Source organism: Syzygium oleosum, unplaced genomic scaffold, assembly GCF_021117445.2.
Source record: "Syzygium oleosum isolate NSW1041296 unplaced genomic scaffold, Sole_v2.1 Sole_v2.35, whole genome shotgun sequence".
Taxonomy (NCBI): Eukaryota; Viridiplantae; Streptophyta; class Magnoliopsida; order Myrtales; family Myrtaceae; genus Syzygium; species Syzygium oleosum.
This window is the reverse complement of record NW_026607519.1, coordinates 151,981-171,534: the sequence shown is the minus strand read 5'-3', so window position 1 is coordinate 171,534 and position 19,554 is coordinate 151,981. Positions and strand designations below refer to the sequence as shown.

The following is a 19,554-nucleotide window of genomic DNA, read 5'->3' as shown; positions in this document are numbered from 1 at the left end:
AGATTGAAGCTTAACTTTCCATTAGGGCAAATTTAAAGTAAGACAATGGAAGCATCGACTGCGGAAAAGAAAAAGTCGCGCGTGTGAATGATAATGAAAATGCACAGCGAGTAAAGCAAGAAATAACCATCTATTGCTATAAAGTAAATCAAAAGAAGGAAACACCTTTTAGAAAAGAGACAAAATCATAAAAAAAATTCCAAATTATGTTTATTATGACATATTTGTCATAAATTTTTTTTATTGTAACATCAAAAATTCTAAACTTGTACTCGTGCTACACATTTACTCTCTTTTATGGATCTATCAATTGACACCGTTAAAAAATCTGCCTACATAGACGAGAGAGGACAAACGGTGTTGACATAGCACCCACATGATTTAAGCGAAATAAAAAAGACATCGTTTTAACTGAAAAATTATCTGACAGAACCTTGACAGAAGGTACATGTGTCACACGAGTATAACTTTAGAGTTTTTTATTTCACAATCAAAGGTTAAGGCTAAATATGTCACAACCATAATTTAGGGCCTTTTATGGCTTGTTCTCTTTAGAAAGAAGGAAACACCTTATAGAGACATGTTCTTTTATCATGTCAAAAAGTATCACCATCTCCATTTTCTTATACATCAAGTGAGATTGCAAAAATGCTCGTTGCTGAGAAGGCAAACTCATTTGGCAAAAATGATCGGGCGACATCATTATTCTCCATCGAGCAATGTATCATCTTCGTCGACGATAATTCTTCGTCGAATAAATTACAGAAAAAATCAAGCAGTCCTATGATCCACATTGCGAAATATCATAGGAGCCTTGGACCATTGCATTAACGGGGCTAGAAAATTTTCGCCAATCGATATTTTATGACAAGATTTATTAGCCATCTAATATGAAAAATGATTAATACTACAAAAAACCTCAAGCTAGTACACTTATGATAAATTTATTCAAAACTAACTTTTTGACCACCAAAACCCCCAAACTGGTACGACAAATTTACCTTTTGTTAGTTTCCATTAAATTTTGCAGTCAATTGCTGAGTTTGATGACACATGGCTGTTGATGGGTGTACCAGTTTAGGGTTTTACCTCTTTATTTGTCACGGGTTTATCAGTTTGTGATTTTCATGGCATTGATCCAATTTAACGGAGGGTATAATTATTATAAATGTACCAGATTATGATTTTTAGTGGTCAAAAAATTAATTTGGAAGTAAATTTATCGTACCAGTTTGAGATTTTTCGTTGTATTAACCCAAAAAAATAAATTTATTAGTCATTGAAGATTTTCGTGGTGTTAATTTTAAGAAAAATAGATTTATTAGTCATTTTTTTAATTGCACGACGTACATACATACATTTTTGTGTCAATTAGCCACCCGACATCACATGCACCTCCTACGCCGAGTGGGCCCCGGCCAGACTGTGTCGCCCGGCCGCCCCATTTTTTGCCCTCGCAAAATTTTGTCCCGTTGCGGGGCCCCCTCTAATTTATTGGAACCTTCTTGCCCCTCTTCGATCCAACGGCTGCGAACGGCCCCACACGCATTTGGGCCCCACACGCCCCCACCAACGGCCCAGATTTCACTGGCCCATCAAATCACCGCTTTCGGCCTATTTATGCTCTGTAACCAAACACACTCTCTCACTCCCATCTCATCCCTCTCTCTCTCTCTCAAGCAATGGATCAGAAAAGCGTTATCACACTCGCCTTGCTCTGCGTCGTCCTCGCCGGCGTCGGTGGCCAGTCTCCGGCGTCGGCACCGACGAAGTCTCCGGCGACCCCCGCGCCCGCGGCCGCGCCGGTCTCCGCCCCGCCGGCTAAGTCGCCTGCGAAGGTCACGTCGCCCGCGCCCGCGGCGGCGCCGGTCTCGGCCCCAGCGGCTAAGTCGCCCGTGAAGGCCACGTCGCCCGCCCCCGTGGCTTCGCCGCCGGCTTCAACTCCGACGGCGGCTGCTCCCTCCCAGAAGAAGGTCGCCGCGGCGCCGGCTCCCGTCGCCACCCCGGCTTCCCCGCCGACGGTGGAAGCTCCGGCTAGCTCTCCTCCGGCTGCTGCGCCGGTCAGCTCCCCGCCATTGCCTTCTCCGGTCATATCGCCGGCCGCGTCCTCGCCGACGGCTGCTCCGGAAAGTTCTCCTCCGGCTCCGGAGAGCTCTCTTCCGGCTCCGGAGAGTTCGCCTCCGGCCCCTGTGGAGGTTCCCGCACCGGCTCCGAGCAAGAAGAAGCCTAAGAAGCACGTCTCGCCCGCTCCGGCGCCAGCATTGCTCAGTCCGCCCGCGCCGCCGACGGAAGCCCCCGGGATGAGCCCCGACGCGTCCGGTCCGGCACCGTCATTGCCCGATAAGGTAACGATCTTGCCGTTCTCGTGTAGCGCTCGTACTGTTCACTTCTCTGTTTCTATTTTGAGGTCTTTTTTTGCTGCTAAATTTTCCTGTTCCTTTATTTTTTTTAATGATTTTATGCATGTTATAAGTTTTGTTGCCACTAATTAGATCTTTGCCATTAATTAATTATTTTATGGAATATATAGCGTTGACAGCTTCTTGTTAGGGCCTATTTATGTAAGAAATATTCGAGTTGCCGCATTCTGCAAACAATTTCGTAATTAAAATCGTTCTATTTATCGATACTAGAAATCGTTTACAAATTAATGTTTGGAAATTCTTAGGCCAACATATCTAGGCATTACATTAGCGTGCATATTCGCAAGAGGCATTTTGTAAAAATTATTTTACGAACGGTAAAGTTATATAGCGATTATCAAGGCAGAAATATAAATTTTTCTAGGAATACTGTAGGTCCTTTACGAAGTGTCATTTGCTAGGCTTGATCTACGCAGTCTAGATAATGTGCACGATTGCCTTCAATTATTAGACATGTTTAATATAAATTAGTTAAATTTTCGAAACATTTATCACAATGTAACATAAAAAAATGATAAAATATGAAGAATTGCCAAATTTTCTTAATTATTTCCATATCACTTGATCATGAAATTCGAAATAAAAAAATCTCGTTCCCCAATATTTTCGGAAAACTGATTAAGCATATCTTATTATTATATATTCCATTTTTCAAATATTAATAACACGCATCACAAATAACCATAATTATGTCAAAATAATTTTTACCCTGATGTGTCGGTTTCCAATTATTGTTGGAATCTAAAAGGACGGAGGTGAACTGGCTTCTTGTGCTTCGTGCCGACGCTGAAACTTTCGTCTTTTTCATCAGAAGCACGATGACAGCAGTCGGCACTTGTCCGAACCATATTTTCAACCCTTTTTTTTTTAAAAAATTTGCGATAAAATCCCTGGAAAATATATTTTTTCTCCCATATTTCTGTATTTCGATATACCCATTTTCTTTTCCTTTTTTGGTCGAAATATACCCATTTTCACACGACACTAATTTTTTGGAATTTGGACCGTATGGTATGGTATGGTATGGTATGGCATGGCAGAGTGGAGCAGAAACTGCGAGGAGCGTGAAGGCGTTGGCGTCGGGGTTGGCGCTGGGATGGGCTGCGCTTGGATTGGTTCTCTAGAGACGTTGGCCATTTTCACATTTGATTTATTATTATGTTGCTGATCTGATGTTGCTGTGTATGATATGAAGATTGGCCCTCACATTCTACAATTATTTGATTATTATAATGTCATATGAGTGCCTCCTCCTTGTTCTACACTTTGCTCATATCTTGCTGTTCTGCATCTCTGGGCCCGTACAGTGATCGAGTAGTTTCTTTCGGTCGAGATGGATTTGTGAATCGATTCGGAAACGGATGTGGTTTGGCCTTGTTTGTCGTGCATCGGGCGTCGGGATGTGGCTTCTGATGGCCCCGTTTAGAGCTTATCGCATCGTCTGGTGAGCTCATGTTTTTTGTAAGATCGGGCTTTACCTAACGTCTTAAGGTGACCACGAGACTGTAAAATTAGAGAAAGCGACCCGACTCCAAGTACGGATGATTCGGGACCGAGGGGAGTGGATGGAGGAGTTTAAGAGGGTCGTAATTGCTCGTTCAGAAAACAATGCTGGAATTGGTGGGACGTGTTGAATTGGATTGATAAGGCATGAGTGGTTGGGACAGCGAGTACAGTGTACATGGAAATCTGTAATTGACAAAGCAATTTTTCCTTTTGCAACACCAACGGAGTTTACTTCTCTCCTTATGATTCTTTGTTCAAGTTTTGTTAGAAGCATTGCGAGAGTAAAATCACGAATGCATTAGATCCATGTAGAGGAATGTACTCTTAAGATCGCATGGGGTGGACCGGTCGACGCACACGAAAATTGACATGTACATCATATAACCCGCTTTAACCCCCCCCCCCCCAAAAAAAATCCCGTTGCAACTACTTCACGTCACGTCAAATTTAGGTGTCTTGTGGCCATCATCTGTACAATACAATAAATGCAATCTGCGGCATCCTCCTTCCGCTTTCATTATCAACAAATATAATCACGTATGACACAATGAAAGCATATATTAATAACATAGAAGGCTCGATGTTTGTTTTTCTCATGGCATGGGACATCCTAACCATTTTACTCGAGAAAGTATTTTAGGTTACCATTGAATGATTGACGTGACGTAATCGACTGATTCTAACACCCGCGTGACAAATGACTGAACTCTGATTGATTTGTCTCTCCACGTCACTAACATGTCACATAACTACTACACGAGGTATCATTTTTTTTTCTTCAAATTGACCAGTTCGCATGAATACATGCAAGCAGCCTCATTTATGTATATCAAGTAAGGCTTTACTACATTATAATATCCAAGTGCATTGGATAAGGTTTCATCTGCAGGGTGGTGGACGTGGTCATTAAGGTCAATATGAATGACTCATTGATTTGAATATAGAATCTGCTGGGTCCGAACCAAGTACTTAACCACTCACTCAACATTTTGGACAAAACCGGCAACTCTAGTATATAAGAAATAGAAGGGATTGGAGTATATTTTTTACTCTTCGGGACAAAATATATACGGTGTCTTATTTATGGATTTTTATTAGGTCCATTGTCGATGCAATATATAATTTACACATTCCCGTTAAATTGTTGACACATGAAGCGATTCGGTCATAAAATGACGAGAAAATTATCAAAAAAATTCTAAATCTATTGCAATTGTGCAAATGTAGTCTTAAACATTTTTTGCCAATTAAGTCCTAAATATTTTGCATTTGCGCCGATTCAGTCAATCTAACCAATTTTAGCCGAAAATCGCTGATATGGACGACAGTCGTCTTACATGGCACAGCCGGCGTTGACGTGGACAATTTGTAAAATATTTTTCAAGATTTTCATTTTTTTTTCCTTTTTTCTCTTTTCTTTCTCTTTCTTTTTTTTTCTTTTCATCTTCCTCTAGCCAACAAGGTCGTCCTCGCTGTCACCTCATCCAGTGTCAACCGCGCCATGTAGGACGGCCGGCGTCCATGTCAACGATTTCTAGCCAAAATTGCCTGAATAGACTGAATTAACACAAATGCAAAAGGATTAGTACTCAATTGGAAAAAAAAACGTTTATGACTAAATTGGAACAATTGCAATAGGTTTAAAACTTTTTTGATAATTCTCCCATAAAATAACTCCAAACACACATGTCACTCATCCATCGGTGAACTTGTAAGTTTTTAATATGACGTCAGCAATTGATCTAACAATACTCCATTTTTTATTGGTAATTCTTCGTGGGGCTTGTACAATATATATTTCTATATATTTTGGTTATGATATGGACCGTCTTGGTATAGCAAAAATAGGGCCTCGGGTAAGACTTTTTTTTTTTTTTATAACCAAGGTGTCCGCGCGGCCGGCGAGCTAGGGCTCAAATCAGCGGTGATGCCCGACTAGTCCTCGAGGGGGCGCCTCGGGTAAGATTTCATGCCCATTGAATGTCCAAAAGCCATAACCTTAGATAGATCCATGTACCTGTGCGTCCAGGCCACTAATAGAATAGACTGAGGTCCATCAACGGGGACTTTGGCCCGTGTCTGAGAAGAAATGCCCGGCAGCAGGAGATTGAAGTGTTTGGAACTGGAGGGGCACCTCCATTAGAGATGATCATTGGACGGGCTCGAAGATCGGGCCTAACGTTAAACAGATCTTACAAAATCGCGTTGTTACGCAACATTCGAATCATTAATTGTAGATATAAACTGTTGATCCGATATAAAGAAATTGTACATGTATACGTGGAAAGAGAAAAATAAATTAAGATTTGAACTTTCTTCTTCGACCCAAAAGAAAAAAAAAGAACTTTCTTCTACAAGATTACTCATGAGTTAAAAAAGATTGAAATTTGAAGAATTGAAATACATGAGAAATGAAAGGAAATCATTCATGAACGCATTTGTTTATTAATAGAATATTTACAAAATAACCGATCAAGGTGTAATACCCTAAAAATAGGAGACTCTATTTATTTTATAAAATAGAATATATATATATATATATATATATATATATCTGTGTGTGTATTTCGCTAAAAAAAGGTGGAATATCATTTAAAATATGATAAACCGAATTGATATGTTATGAAATGGTTTTTGGTGGTTTTGGACGGAAAAGTTAATGGTTGGAAATTAAAGGAATTTAAAGTGCATGTACAGTATACGAAAGGTTTTTTTTTATTTTTTGAACAAGAAGTAAATGAAAGGTTGCAAGAATGTTAATGGTACTTGAAACTTTTACTGGAAATGTAAATTTAAGAAGACATTAAAGATAAAAATGCATAAATTGTGCTGTCATTGGTTGTGTGTGTGTGTTTTTTCCCAAAGATTGTAGCGTGGGCTTTTCATATCTTACTAATAGCATGTATTACAAACATTTCCAGATTGTGAATTCATAAATAACCTCTTAATCCTACTCGCAATTGTTAATAAGCAGTCACAAGCTCTTGACAAGATCTCCTATTATTTAGTAATGACTATCTACAAGAAATTGCAGCTCCCAAGAATACCAGCGTAATCACTCAATAGTTACGTGCTCGTGTCATTCCACCATCTCTATCTTCGACTATTGGTAGTTAATCATTATGTTCATTAATTGTGCTGCCTTAACACTTAATCAAAATCCGGGATCGCTTCCATCAACTTTTCTCAAGTTCTAATTAAGGCTCTTATCGTCAACTTCCCACACTATAGTTTGTCGATTTCCTCTACGGTCGACAAGTTTGTAATTTGCCGATTGTTCTTGTTCACTGATAAATTCTAATTTGACCAAACTTTACTTTTGTCGACCGAGCTCGCTACCAGTTAATAATAAAGAGATGGACATTTTTTTGGTGTTAACAATGTAACAATGTAACAATGTGCGTAAGTATCACGAGAAAGAAAGATTCATGTTTGCTTCCGGACAAGTGGAGTTGTTTTAAATTAGGGTGGAAATCCAGCACGGATCTTCGCAGGAATCCACCTCGACTCGTAATAATGACTTTGGACAACTGGCAAACAACATGTCTTCGCGTCGAGGGCAAACTTAGGCAGAACCGAGGAAGCCGCGTGGGACTATCTTGTGAGCAAGTACGACCAGCTAATTGTCCCATAACTTTTTTTATAAGAAAATGAAAGAAATAATTTGTACTAAACGATAAAATATTCACTCTAATTATGAATTACTGTCGAAGCTCAATTAGCGGACGTACTAAAACATCTGTCATTTCTCATCTTCACTTTATGCTATCCAAAGAACAAAAGAAAATTTGAACTCAATTCTTTCGAAGTTTGAGTAGCTCAAGAGCATAAACGGGCCATTTTATGTTTATAAATGAAAGAATTCGTTAATAGGTGTTCAAAGTTGAAAATTTTTATTTATAGTTAATTAGATTTATATAAAATAACAAAATGATTGTAATGTCAGTCGTGCTTTCGAAACTCGAGCTCGATCGTTGCTGCCTTAGTTTTTTTTTATCGATCAAGTTGAGTCTAGTAGAGTTCAAATCCGAATGTCCAAGTAGAATATTGAGCAATGAACAATTTGCATATATATATAACAGAGAAATTCATGCATGCTAATTGCATGTGGCAGAACTCCATGGGGAAACTGCATGGGGAGCTTCCTTTTTATTTTTTATTTTTTTGGATCAAAAACATAGGGAGCTTCCTTGACTCGCGAAAACATGGTCAAGAAAAATAAAAAAAATGAGAGTCAAGAAGACCATAATATACCAATAAACCAATGCATGCATGCATGTCGGTGAACTGCCGGAGGAATGGCTAATGAATTACTTACCCCAAAAACTTAGCACGGACTCTTCCAAGTCCTAACAATCTCAACTTGGTATTCGATTTAATCAATTTAAATATTCAAATTATTTCGTTTGGGAGTTGTCACTAATAAGTTGTTGGCAGGTCGATTAGACACCTAAGTAAAGTGGGAAACTATTCTTTTATTTCTTTATGATTTGAATCTGACACTATATTCTTTAATTACTCACTAAGTTTGCTCTCAATAAACCAATTTTCCGACTTGGCATTTTATAATGCAAATTTCAGTCATAAAGATTTTAAATGGGTTTGGCCAAAATTACATGCTCCCATAGGCTTAGTCTAGTTTATCAATTAGGAAACCATTTATTTAAGTACACCGACCACCGGTCCGATAAATAAGCAGATGTATGGCCTTAATTAACTATTAATACAAATAATCCTAATATTTGTACCACTTTCAACTAATATTTTTTTGTTTAGGGGCTGTGATCGACTTCTAATTTTCTATTGAATTAAAGATCAAATGGGTTGGTAAAATTTAAGTATCAACAATGCATGCATTGCATTTGCATTTGCATGTTCCTTCCACTCAACTTACAACCTGCTTCCGGTCTGTTTAAAGCTGTACCATTAATTAAAGATTTAATCCTTGTTTTTTTTTTTTTTTGGCATTTCTTCTTTCACTTGGATTCTTCTTCCTTGGTTCCTGCCCCCATTTTGAAAAGCATTTTACACAGGCCTTGTGGGTCAGGCCCCTTTTAAAAAGTCTTGTAAGAACTACTATAAGAACCATAGTAGAGCTCTTCACAATAGCATCATCACCAACTAAGAAAGCCTTTGCTCTCCATCATCTCTTCATTAGCCCTTCTCTCTCTCTTTTCCCTTTTTCCTGTTTAGCTCTCGCAGTTGTTGTCGTTAGTAAGAAATATGAAGCTTGCTCTTGCAACCCTCCTCCTTGTTTCTCTTGTTCTTAGCTCCTCTTTGCACGCCATGGCTGGCGGTTTGAGCCCACAACCTGCTCCGAGTAAGCATTAAACACACATATTTACGTGTTCGTAACATTCTTATTCATGAAATTGACATGATTGTGTTTTTTTTTATTCACTTTCGACTCCGAGTGCCACGTACTCTCAATGTCTGGCTCTTGGATAAGCCGAATTCATGTAAAAGGAAGAAAAAAGAAATGAACTACCTAGTGCTAGTAATGTACAATGGGAGTATGCGTTGAGTGCTGGATACAATGATTGATTCAATGCACACATTCGACCGGATTCCAAATCTTGCGTTTTCTTTTGTTTTGTCTGACAGGTTCGTGCGACACCAAGTGCGGCGCGAGGTGCAAGGACGCAGGGGTGAAGGACCGGTGCCTTAAGTACTGCGGAATCTGTTGCCAGAAGTGCCAGTGCGTGCCGTCGGGGACGTACGGGAACAAATCGGAGTGCCCTTGTTACAATGACATGAAGAACTCCAAGGGCAGTGCCAAATGCCCTTGATTCATTCCATTCCTTTGTATCTGATGAAAATTCATTTCCGATTTATTCCTTTTATTCTGTAATATGGCCTTGTCAAAGCTTCTTGGATCATTTCCTCCCTCAATAATAAGAAATATTTGGTTGGTTTTCACTTCTTATGTTGGATTTATACGTCCCTTGTCAATAACCACGTTTTAAAATACATAGAGGGAGTCGAATTACATATGATTAGGGATCGCCAAAAAGTTGTTATGGGGTTTGATGATAGTCAAGGACGGTCGAATTAAGTGTCAAAGAGTAGGACGAAGTGTAGAAAGGTCGATAGCTGTCAAAGATCCAGCACGAAGAGACGATGTTTTTTTCATTTTGGTCGTTGACTTAAGTCAAAGGAAAATGGGAAAGTTGAAAAAAAAATGAGGGTTAGGAAAGTTCTGCACAGCAGCTATTGATCACTTTAATTAAGGCAAAATGACACTATAAGTGCCATAAGTTATGTACGGAGATCACTTTGATGCCATAACTTTTTTTCGGATCACTTTGGTACCACCTTTTTGAAAAACGATCCTTTTAGTGTCAATGCTAACATGGCTGCCGGAAATCTGACGTTGCTCTTTTTTTATTAATTTCCGATGCTGACATGGTTCACCGGAAATCTGACGTGGCTCTTTTTTTGGCCGGAATTTTGCCCGGAGTCACTAAAGTGATTTATTTTCCTCCGATTTGGCACCAAAGTGATCCGAAAAAAAAGTTATGGCACCAAAGTGATCTCCGTACATAACTTATGACACTTATAGTGTCCTTTTACCCTTTAATTAAGCTAAAGAACCGACCATGTGAAGAGACTAAAAAGATTAAGCAAAAATGGAGAATCTATATAATGCCTCCTAAATTTTTCAATCTTACCAATTTAATCCTAACCTTTGCGAGAAATTCCAATTTAATAATTCCGGTCAATATTCGCCACAAATTGCTAACGTGGCGGTCCAACCATTGCAGATGTGGCACACCACCGCATCGGTAATTTCCTGCCAAAATTGGCCGGAAAGATTATATTGAAATTTTGCATTAAGGTCTAGGATTAAATTAGAAAAAATTGAAAAGTTTAAAATTGAAAAAACATGGACTGATTGAACAATTTCCCCTTAAATGCTTATATATTTATGAATGAAATCAGGTCAAATAACAAGAACCTAAAGGTGAGCGGCTCCAAGAGTTCCTAAGCAAATTCATTTTAAACCTGGAACATATCTTGTCAGGATCAGTTCTCAAGTTTTGAAACTTGGAACTTATCATTTATACCTTAGAATCAAAACTAGGGTCTACACGAAAACAGTCAAACTCTTTTCTTTTTTCTTTTCATTACCACATACAACGAATATGTAGTTAGAAACTTCATGTTCTTACAGTTCAGACTTCAGACAATCACATAACTTGTACTTATTTCTACGAGCATGTTTTTATGATTTTCCATACCTAGCAAATTTCACCCATGAAAAAAGTGGACAATCACAGGACCTAAATACATCTTCTGTGATTATCTCAGCTTTTGCAGTACTTTAGTCCACTCACTATATTTTTTTTATTTAAATTTTGTTATCATCAAATTACCCAGACACGTTTTCCGACGATCTCCTTTTTTTTCATGAAGACAGCTCCCATACCTCCCCAAACTTGCAGGTGTTATGTACATACACATGATTTCACTTTTGCACAGTCAATGTAATGCAGAACCAGAATTTGCATGACCTATGCATGCTTTTACTATTATTTTTGTCGACCGAGCTTACTACCCGTTGATAATAAAGAGTTGACCATTTTTTTGTGTGTTAACAATGTGCGTAAGTAACACGACAAGAAAGATTCATTTTTGCTTCTGGACAAGTGGAGTTTGTTTCAAAATTTGAGTGGAAATGCAGCACGGATCTTCGCAGGAATCCACCTCGACTCTTAATAATGACTTGGACAACTGGCAACAACATGTCTTCACGTCGAGGGCAAACTTAGGTAGAACAGAGGAAGCCGTGTGGGACTATCTTGTGAGCAAGTACGACCAGCTAATTGTCCCATAACTTTTTTCATAAGAAAAGGAAAGGAATAATTTGTACTAAACGATAAAAGATTCGGGCTAATTGTGAATTGCTGTTTAAGCTCAACTAGTGAACGTACTAAAATATCTGTCTTCTCTCATCCTCTCTTTACGCTATCCAAGGAAAAAAAGAAAAATTTAAGCTCAATTCTTTGGAAGTTTGAGTAGCTCAAGAGCCTAAATGTGAGATTTTATGTTTATAAATAAAAGAATTCGTTAATATGTGCTCGAAGTCGAAATTTTTTTATTTATGCGTAATTAGATTTGTACAAAATATCAAAAAGATTGAAATGTTTATCGTGATTTCGAAACTTGAGCTCGACCTTTGCTCCCTTGATTTTTTTATCGATCCAGTTGAGTCCAGTAGAGTTCAAATCCGAGTGTCCAAATAGAATATTGTGCCATGAACAGTTTGCATTAATATATATTTGACCAGAAAATAAAGAAAGAAATCCGTGCATGCTAATTGCTTGTGGCAGACCTCGGCGGGGAAGCTGCATGGGGAGCTTCCTTGACTCGCAAAAACATGGTGAAGAAAAATTAAGACTGAGAGTCAAGAAGACCATTATATACCTATAAACCCATGCATGCATGCATGCATGCATTGCATTTGCATTTGCATGTTCCCTCCACTCTACTTATTACAACTTGCTTCCAGTCTGTTTAAAGCTGTACCCTTAATTAAAGATTTAATCCTTGTTTTGTTTTCTATTGCATTTCTTCTTTCACTAGGATCCTTCTTCCTTGGTTTCTCACTCCATTTTGAAAAGCATTTTCCACAGGTCTTTCTGGGTCAGCCCCTTTTTGCAGTCCACTCTCTATCTAAGATAAAAAATTATTAAAAAAATCTAGCAAGAAGTACTATAAGAACCCTCGTAGAGCTCTTCACAATAGCATCACTACTAAGAAAGCCTTTGCTCTCTCCGTCATCTCTTCATTAGCCCTCTCTCTTTCTCTCTAATATTTTCCCCTTTTCCTGTTTAGCTCTCGCAGTTGTCGTCGTAACTAAGAAATATGAAGCTTGCTCATGCAACCCTCCTCCTTGTTTCTCTTGTTCTTAGCTCCTCTTTGCACGCCATGGCCGACGATCTCATTCCGCAACCCGCTCCAAGTAAGACATAAACACGCATATTTACTTGTTCATAACATTCTTATTCATGAAATTGACATGACTTTTTTTTTAAATTCACTTTCGACTCAGAATGCCTCTCTCAATTACTGGCTCTTGAATAAGTCGAATTCATGTAAGAGGAAGAAAACAAAATGAACTTCCTAGTGCTAGTAATGTACAATAGGAGTATGCGATGAGTCTTAGATACAGTGATTGATTCGATGCACATGTTGGAGTGGATTCCAAATCATGCATTTTCTTTTGTTTCATCCAACAGGTTGGTGCGACACCAAGTGCGATGCGAGGTGCAAGGACGCAAAGGAGAAGGACCGGTGCCTCAAGTACTGTGGAATCTGCTGCAATAAGTGCCAATGCGTGCCGTCAGGGACGTATGGGAACAAATTGGAGTGCCCTTGTTACAATGACATGAAGGACTCCAAGGGAACTTCCAAATGCCCTTGATTCATTTTATTCCTTTGTATCTGATGAAAGTTCATTTCATATTATTCTTTTGATTATGTAATATTGCGTTGTAAGAGCTTCTTGGATCATTTTCTCACTCAATAATAAGAAATATTTGGTTGGTTCTCATTTCCTAAGTTGGATTTATACGTCACTTGTCAATGACCACGTTTTAAAAATATAGAGAGGGAGTGAAATTACATAATGTAATTTATTAATAAAATCAGGTCAACTAACATATGAACCTAGGGATAAGTGGTTCCAAGGCAAGTTCATTTGAAACTTGGAACCTATCTTGTATACCTTGAAATCGAATACAAGGTTAGTTTCGGGGTTTACCCAGAAAACGACCAATTCCTTCCTTTTTGTTTCATTTTTAGAAAGCTCACACACAACAAATATGTAGTTAAAAAGTTCACATTCTTACTGTTCGGACAATCACATAATTTACACTTAGTTCTACGAGCTTGTTTTTACGATTTTATATACTTAGCAAATTTCACCCATGAAAAATGTGGACAATCATCTCAACTTCTGCAATACTTTAGTCCACTCAGTAAATATTTTTTATTTTAAATGTTGTTATCATTAAAATACTTAGACACATTTTCCGACAATCTCCTTTTTTTTATGAAGGACAACTCCCATGCCTCTCCAATACACATGATTTCACTGATGCACAATCGATCTAATGCAGAACCAGAATTTGCAAGACCTATGCATGCTTCTACTATTACAGTTTTAGAAAAATATCTCTAAATATATAAAGATGTACTCCCCTTAAGTATCGGAGCGTTTAGATTCGGTTCTCTGATTCCCATTCCAGTTTGGTTTGGTTCGGTTCCTACACAGGAACTGAGAACCGAACCACACAATTAAGGTTCCAAAAATTTTGAAAAAGCAATCAGATCCATTCCCATTGAAACTTGGAACCGGACTGGTTCTCATGGCTGGTTCATTCCAGTTTCCAGTTCTACCCGAAATCCATGGTCACCCCTACGAGAACCATTGACCATTTTTGCCTACTATAGTCCACATCCCTAAATTTACTGTTGATTTATAAGAAAATGGCTTGAATTAGCTACAGGCCGAGCGGCCATTAGATACTGTCAGCTAGGTGGTAACCATTGATAGGAGCAGAGGTGAATCCAGCCACATCTTGTAATATTCCCACCATTCAAATAGAAAGATCCAATTATTTCAATTTAACGCTCTCTCTCTTTTTGTTAATTTGAGCAGTTCAAAGGCCTCCACCAAGCTCGCCGCCTCCATCGCATGTGATAATCGTCAGTCGTCACTATCTAGTGGTCACTCATTGTCACTTACCTTAAGACGATTATACAAAAAGTCATAAACTTATTGTAAAGCAGCCAATTTAGTCATAAACAGTATCAATTTAGTCTAAACATTTTGACGAACTAATTTAGTCCTAAATCTTTCTTTGTGTCAATTGAGAACTAAAATTTTTAAATATTTGCCAATTTAGTGCTAAACATATTATTTAGATATTTGGTTGGAAGGACTACATTAACAAATGGTCAAAACGTTTATGACTAAATTAATTGGTAATTCACTAAAAGGTTTATGACCAAATTGACATAATTAAAAGATTTACGACTGAATTGGCTTCAATAAAATAGGTTTGTGACGTTTTGGACAATTTTCCCCACTTACCAATGCATCTCGATCTCTCTCTTTCCTTCCGTCGTTGTAGAGAGCGAGGTCCATGACCTGAGGAGTTCGGGGTGTTAACCTTGACTATGCTCGAAGGCAACCAGCAACCTCAAATCCGAGGGCCTCTAATTTATTGGAACCTTACGAACATTTTTACACCATTTTGGATAGCGTAAAGTGCAGAGAAGAAAAGATAGATATTTAAGTATGCTTACCCATCGAGCTTATCTGTAATTCACTATTAGCATAATCGAAACGATTACGACTGAATTGGTAATGAATAATTTGCATCAATATATATTTGACCAGAAAAAAAGGAAAAAAAAAAACAGAGCAAATGCATGCTAATTGCTTGTGGCAGACCTCCATGGGGAAGCTGCACGGGGAGCTTCCTTGACTCGCGATAACATGTTCAAGAAAAATAAAGAATGAGACTCAAGAAGACCGTGATATACCAGTAAACCCATGCATGCATGCATGCATTGCATTTGCATGTTCCCTCCACTCTACTTATTACAACTTGCTTCCAGTCTGTTTATAGCTGTACCCTTAATTAAAGATTTAATCCTTGTTTTGTTTTCTATTGCATTTCTTCTTTCACTAGGATCCTTCTTCCTTGGTTTCTCACTCCATTTTGAAAAGCATTTTATAAAAAATTATTAAAAAAATCTTGCAAGAACTACTATAAGGACCCTCGTAGAGCTCTTCACAATGGCATCACCTACTGAGAAAGCCTTAGCTCTGTCCATCATCTCATCATTAGCCTTCTCTCTCTCTCTCTCTCTCTCTCTCTCTCTCTCTCTCTCTCTCTCTCTCTCCCAGTTGTCATAACTAAGAAATATGAAGCTTTCTCTTGCAACCCTTCTCCTTGTTTCTCTTGTTCTCAGTTCCTCTTTGCACGCCATGGCCGACGATCTGAGTCCACAACCTGCTCCAAGTAAGACATAAACACACATATTTATGTGTTCGTAACATTCTTATTCATGAAATTGGCATGATTGTGTTTTTTTATTCACTTTTCGACTCCGAGTGCCACTTTCAATGACTGGCTCTTGGATAAGTCGAATTCATGTAAAAGAAAGAAAAAAGAAATGAACTACCTAGTGCTAGTAATGTACAATGGGAGCATGCGATGAGTCTTAGATACAATGATTGATTCGATACACATGGTGGAGTGGATTCCAAATCATGCGTTTTCTTTTGTTTCGTCTGACAGATTCGTGCGACACTAAGTGCAATGCAAGATGCAAGGATGCGAAGGAGAAGGACCGATGCCTCAAGTACTGTGGAATCTGCTGTGGGAAGTGTCAGTGTGTGCCGTCGGGGACGTACGGGAACAAATCGGATTGTCCTTGTTACGATGACATGAAGAACTCCAAGGGCACTGCCAAATGCCCTTGATTCATTCCATTCCTTTGTACATGATGAAAGTTTATTTCATATAATCCCTTGATTTTGTAATATTGGATGCTTCTTGGATCATTTTCTCCCTCAATAACAAGAAATATTTGGTTGGTTTTCATTTCCCATGTTGGATTTCTATGTCCCTCGCCAACGATCACGTTTTAAAATATTTATAGAGAGAGAGTCGAATTACATATGATAAATTTATGAAGAAAATCAGGTCAACTAACATAAGAACCTAGGGATAAGTGGTTCCAAGACAAGTTTATTTGGAACTTGGAACCTATCCTGTATATCTTGAAATCGAATCCATAGTCGGTTTTAGGTTCTACCAGGAAAACGACCAATTCTTCTTCTTTTTTGTTTCATTTTTAGGAATTTTATACAAGACGAATATGTAAATATTTTTTGGTCAAGAACGAATATGTAATTAGAAAGTTCACATTCTTACTGTTCAGATAATCACATAACTTATACTTAGTTAAGCTTGTTTTTACGATTTTCCATACTTAGCAAATTTCACCCATGAAAAATGTGGACAATCACAGAACCTAAAAGCATCTTCTGTGATTATCTCAGCTTCTGCAGTACTTAAGTCCACTTACTAAATATTTTGATCTAAATTTCGTTATCATCAAATTACTCAGACACATTTTCCGACAATCTCTTTTTTTGTATGAAGACAACTCTCATACCTCTCAAAACTTGCAGGTTTTATGTACATACACATGATTTCACTTTTACACAATCAATGTAATGCAGAACCAGAATTTGCTTGACCTATGCATGCTTCTACTATTACAGTTTTAGAAAAACATCTCTAAATGTATAAAGATGTACTCCCCCCTAAGTATTGGACCATTGAGGTTCAATTCTTCGATTCCCGATCCGAATTGGTTCGGTTCCTACACAGGAACTGAGAACCGAACTGCATATTTAAGGTTAGAAAAGTTTGGAACAGGAAATCAAAACCATTGCTATTGAAACCTAAACCATACTAGTTCCCATGGTCGGTTCGATCCAGTTCCCGTTTCTACTTGAAACTTATGGTCACCACTACAGGAACCCATGACCATTTTTGCTTACTATAGTCCACATCCCTGAATTTACTGTTGATTGATAAGAAAATGGCATGAATTAGCTACTGGCCGAGCAGCCATTGGATACTGTCTACTAGGTGGTAATTATTGGGAAAATTACCAAAATAGTCCTAAACCTATTGTAATTGTGCTAATTCAGTCCTAAACTTTTTTTTTGCCAATTCAGTATTAAACCTTTTGTATTTGTGCCAATTTAATCCATCCAGTCAATTTTGGCCGGCCGGCGTTGACGTGGACGCCAGCCGTCTGGCCGACGGTGACGTGGACGCCAGCCATCCGGCCGATGGTGACATAGTAATTTTTAATATTTTTAAAGATTTTTTTCGAATTTTTTTTTGTTTATTCCCTTTTTTTCCTTTTTTGTTTTTTTGCTTTCCTTCTTCCCCTTGGCAACTGGCTAGGGGCTAGGGCTGGTGAGGTTGGCCATGGCAAGGGTGACGACCTCGCCGGCGAGGTCGGGCCTCGCCATGGCCGTGGGCCTCACCGGCACTGGCGAGGGCAAGGTCGCCCTGCCATGGCCAGATCTGGGCGAGGTCGGCCATGGCGAGGCTTGACCTCGCGGTCAACCTCGCCAGATCTAGGCGAGGTCGAGCTCGCCCTCGCCATGGCCGACCTCGCCCACGGCCATGGCGAGGCTTGACCTCGCCATTGTGGGCGAGATTGTCACCCTTGCCATGGCTGGGCAAGCTTGGCACCCTCGCCAGACCTTGCCGGCCCTAGCTCCTAACCGGTCGTCAAAAAAAAAAGGGAAAAAATAATTAAAAAATAATAAAAATTAAAAATTACCACGTCAGTGTCGGCCGGTTGGCTAGCGTCCACGTCAGCGCCGGCCGGCCAAAATTAGTCGAATGGACTGAATTGGCACAAATACACAAGGTTTAAGACTGAATTTGCCAAAAGAAAAAGGTTTATGATTGAATTGACACAATTACAATAAATTTATGACTGTTTTGGTAATTTTTCCGGTAATTATTGATAGGTTTTGTGTATTGAGCAGAGGTGAATCCAGCCACATCGTGTAATATTCATACCATTCATATGGAAAGATCCTTATCCAATTTAACGCTCTCCCTATTTTTGTATTTTGAGCAGCTCAAAAGGCCGCCACCAAGCTCGCCACTTCCGTCGCATGTGATCGTTGATCGTCCCTATCTAGTGGTCAATCGCTGTCGCTTACCACTTGCTCTCAATCTCTCTCTTTCCTTCGGTCGCAGTAGAGAGCGAGGTCCATGACACGAGGAGTTGGGGTTGTGAACCTTGACTATGCTCGAAGGCAACCAGCGACCTCAAATCCGAGGCCTCTGGTGATCGCCAATGACCTTCATGGCCTCAAATCGATAGAAGATGGTGGTTGAGGAGGTGGTGGCCGTCGTGGCCATGACTCGGTGGACAACGATAGCTAGCGAGAAATAGAAGGGAGCTCGAGTTAGCCATAGCGAGAAATAGAAGGGAGCTCAAGTTAGCCATGGCTAACTGAACGATGGTAGATGACGGGTCGTGACTCAGTGGACAACGACAGTTGAAATGGTTGTCTCGGTGGCCGTGGCTCGGTGGCATCTGCTTTTACCAAAGGCTATTTTAGAGAGAGAGAAGAGGTAGGGGTGATCGATTCTGAGAATAGAACCAAGAAACTACCCTATAGATACTTGAAACCAGCTTGGAATAGGCCGATTCCCGGTTTTATCCAGAACTCGGCTTCTTTTGTAAAAAGCACATAGTTGGTTTTACATAGTATCATTTTGGTCTATGACTCGTAAAGTTTTGTTGGTTGAATGGTCTCGTGGGCTTACTTCAAGTTGGAGGTCGTGGATTACATTCTCCCTAGTTGCATCTCACTATTTTTAAGTTAGGCATAAAACCGGTTCGACCTTGGAACCGACTTGCTTGGTTATTTCTCAAGTCAAACCGGCAATTTTTGACATAAGAATCAAAAACCGAGCCGGTTAGAGGTCGATTCCGGGGTTTAGGACCTGGGAAACAGACCAGTTCTTCCCAAAATCGGCCTGGAATTGGTCGGGTA

The 19,554-nt window shown here is 39.2% G+C and overlaps 4 protein-coding genes across 4 annotated transcripts; all 4 read left to right on the top strand.

Moving 5' to 3' along the window:
* The first annotated feature begins 1,644 nt into the window (after positions 1-1,644).
* On the top strand, positions 1,645-3,685 carry LOC130135592 (lysine-rich arabinogalactan protein 18-like). The gene is made up of 3 exons (XM_056305120.1): positions 1,645-1,838; positions 1,902-2,345; positions 3,464-3,685. Exons 1-3 carry the CDS (start codon positions 1,683-1,685, stop codon positions 3,545-3,547), a joined length of 684 nt encoding a protein of 227 aa, XP_056161095.1. The 5' UTR covers positions 1,645-1,682; the 3' UTR covers positions 3,548-3,685.
* A 5,370-nt stretch (positions 3,686-9,055) lies between these two features.
* LOC115676936 (peamaclein-like) lies at positions 9,056-9,822 on the top strand. The gene is made up of 2 exons (XM_030599971.2): positions 9,056-9,249; positions 9,534-9,822. The coding sequence occupies exons 1-2, from the start codon at positions 9,153-9,155 to the stop codon at positions 9,716-9,718; spliced, it is 282 nt and encodes a 93-aa protein (XP_030455831.1). The 5' UTR covers positions 9,056-9,152; the 3' UTR covers positions 9,719-9,822.
* A 2,975-nt stretch (positions 9,823-12,797) lies between these two features.
* On the top strand, positions 12,798-13,356 carry LOC130135624 (peamaclein-like). Its single transcript, XM_056305228.1, has 2 exons — positions 12,798-12,894; positions 13,172-13,356. The coding sequence occupies exons 1-2, from the start codon at positions 12,798-12,800 to the stop codon at positions 13,354-13,356; spliced, it is 282 nt and encodes a 93-aa protein (XP_056161203.1).
* Positions 13,357-15,870: 2,514 nt separating this feature from the next.
* Positions 15,871-16,431, top strand: LOC115676946 (peamaclein-like). The gene is made up of 2 exons (XM_056305227.1): positions 15,871-15,949; positions 16,247-16,431. The coding sequence occupies exons 1-2, from the start codon at positions 15,871-15,873 to the stop codon at positions 16,429-16,431; spliced, it is 264 nt and encodes an 87-aa protein (XP_056161202.1).
* The last annotated feature ends 3,123 nt before the right edge of the window (positions 16,432-19,554 follow it).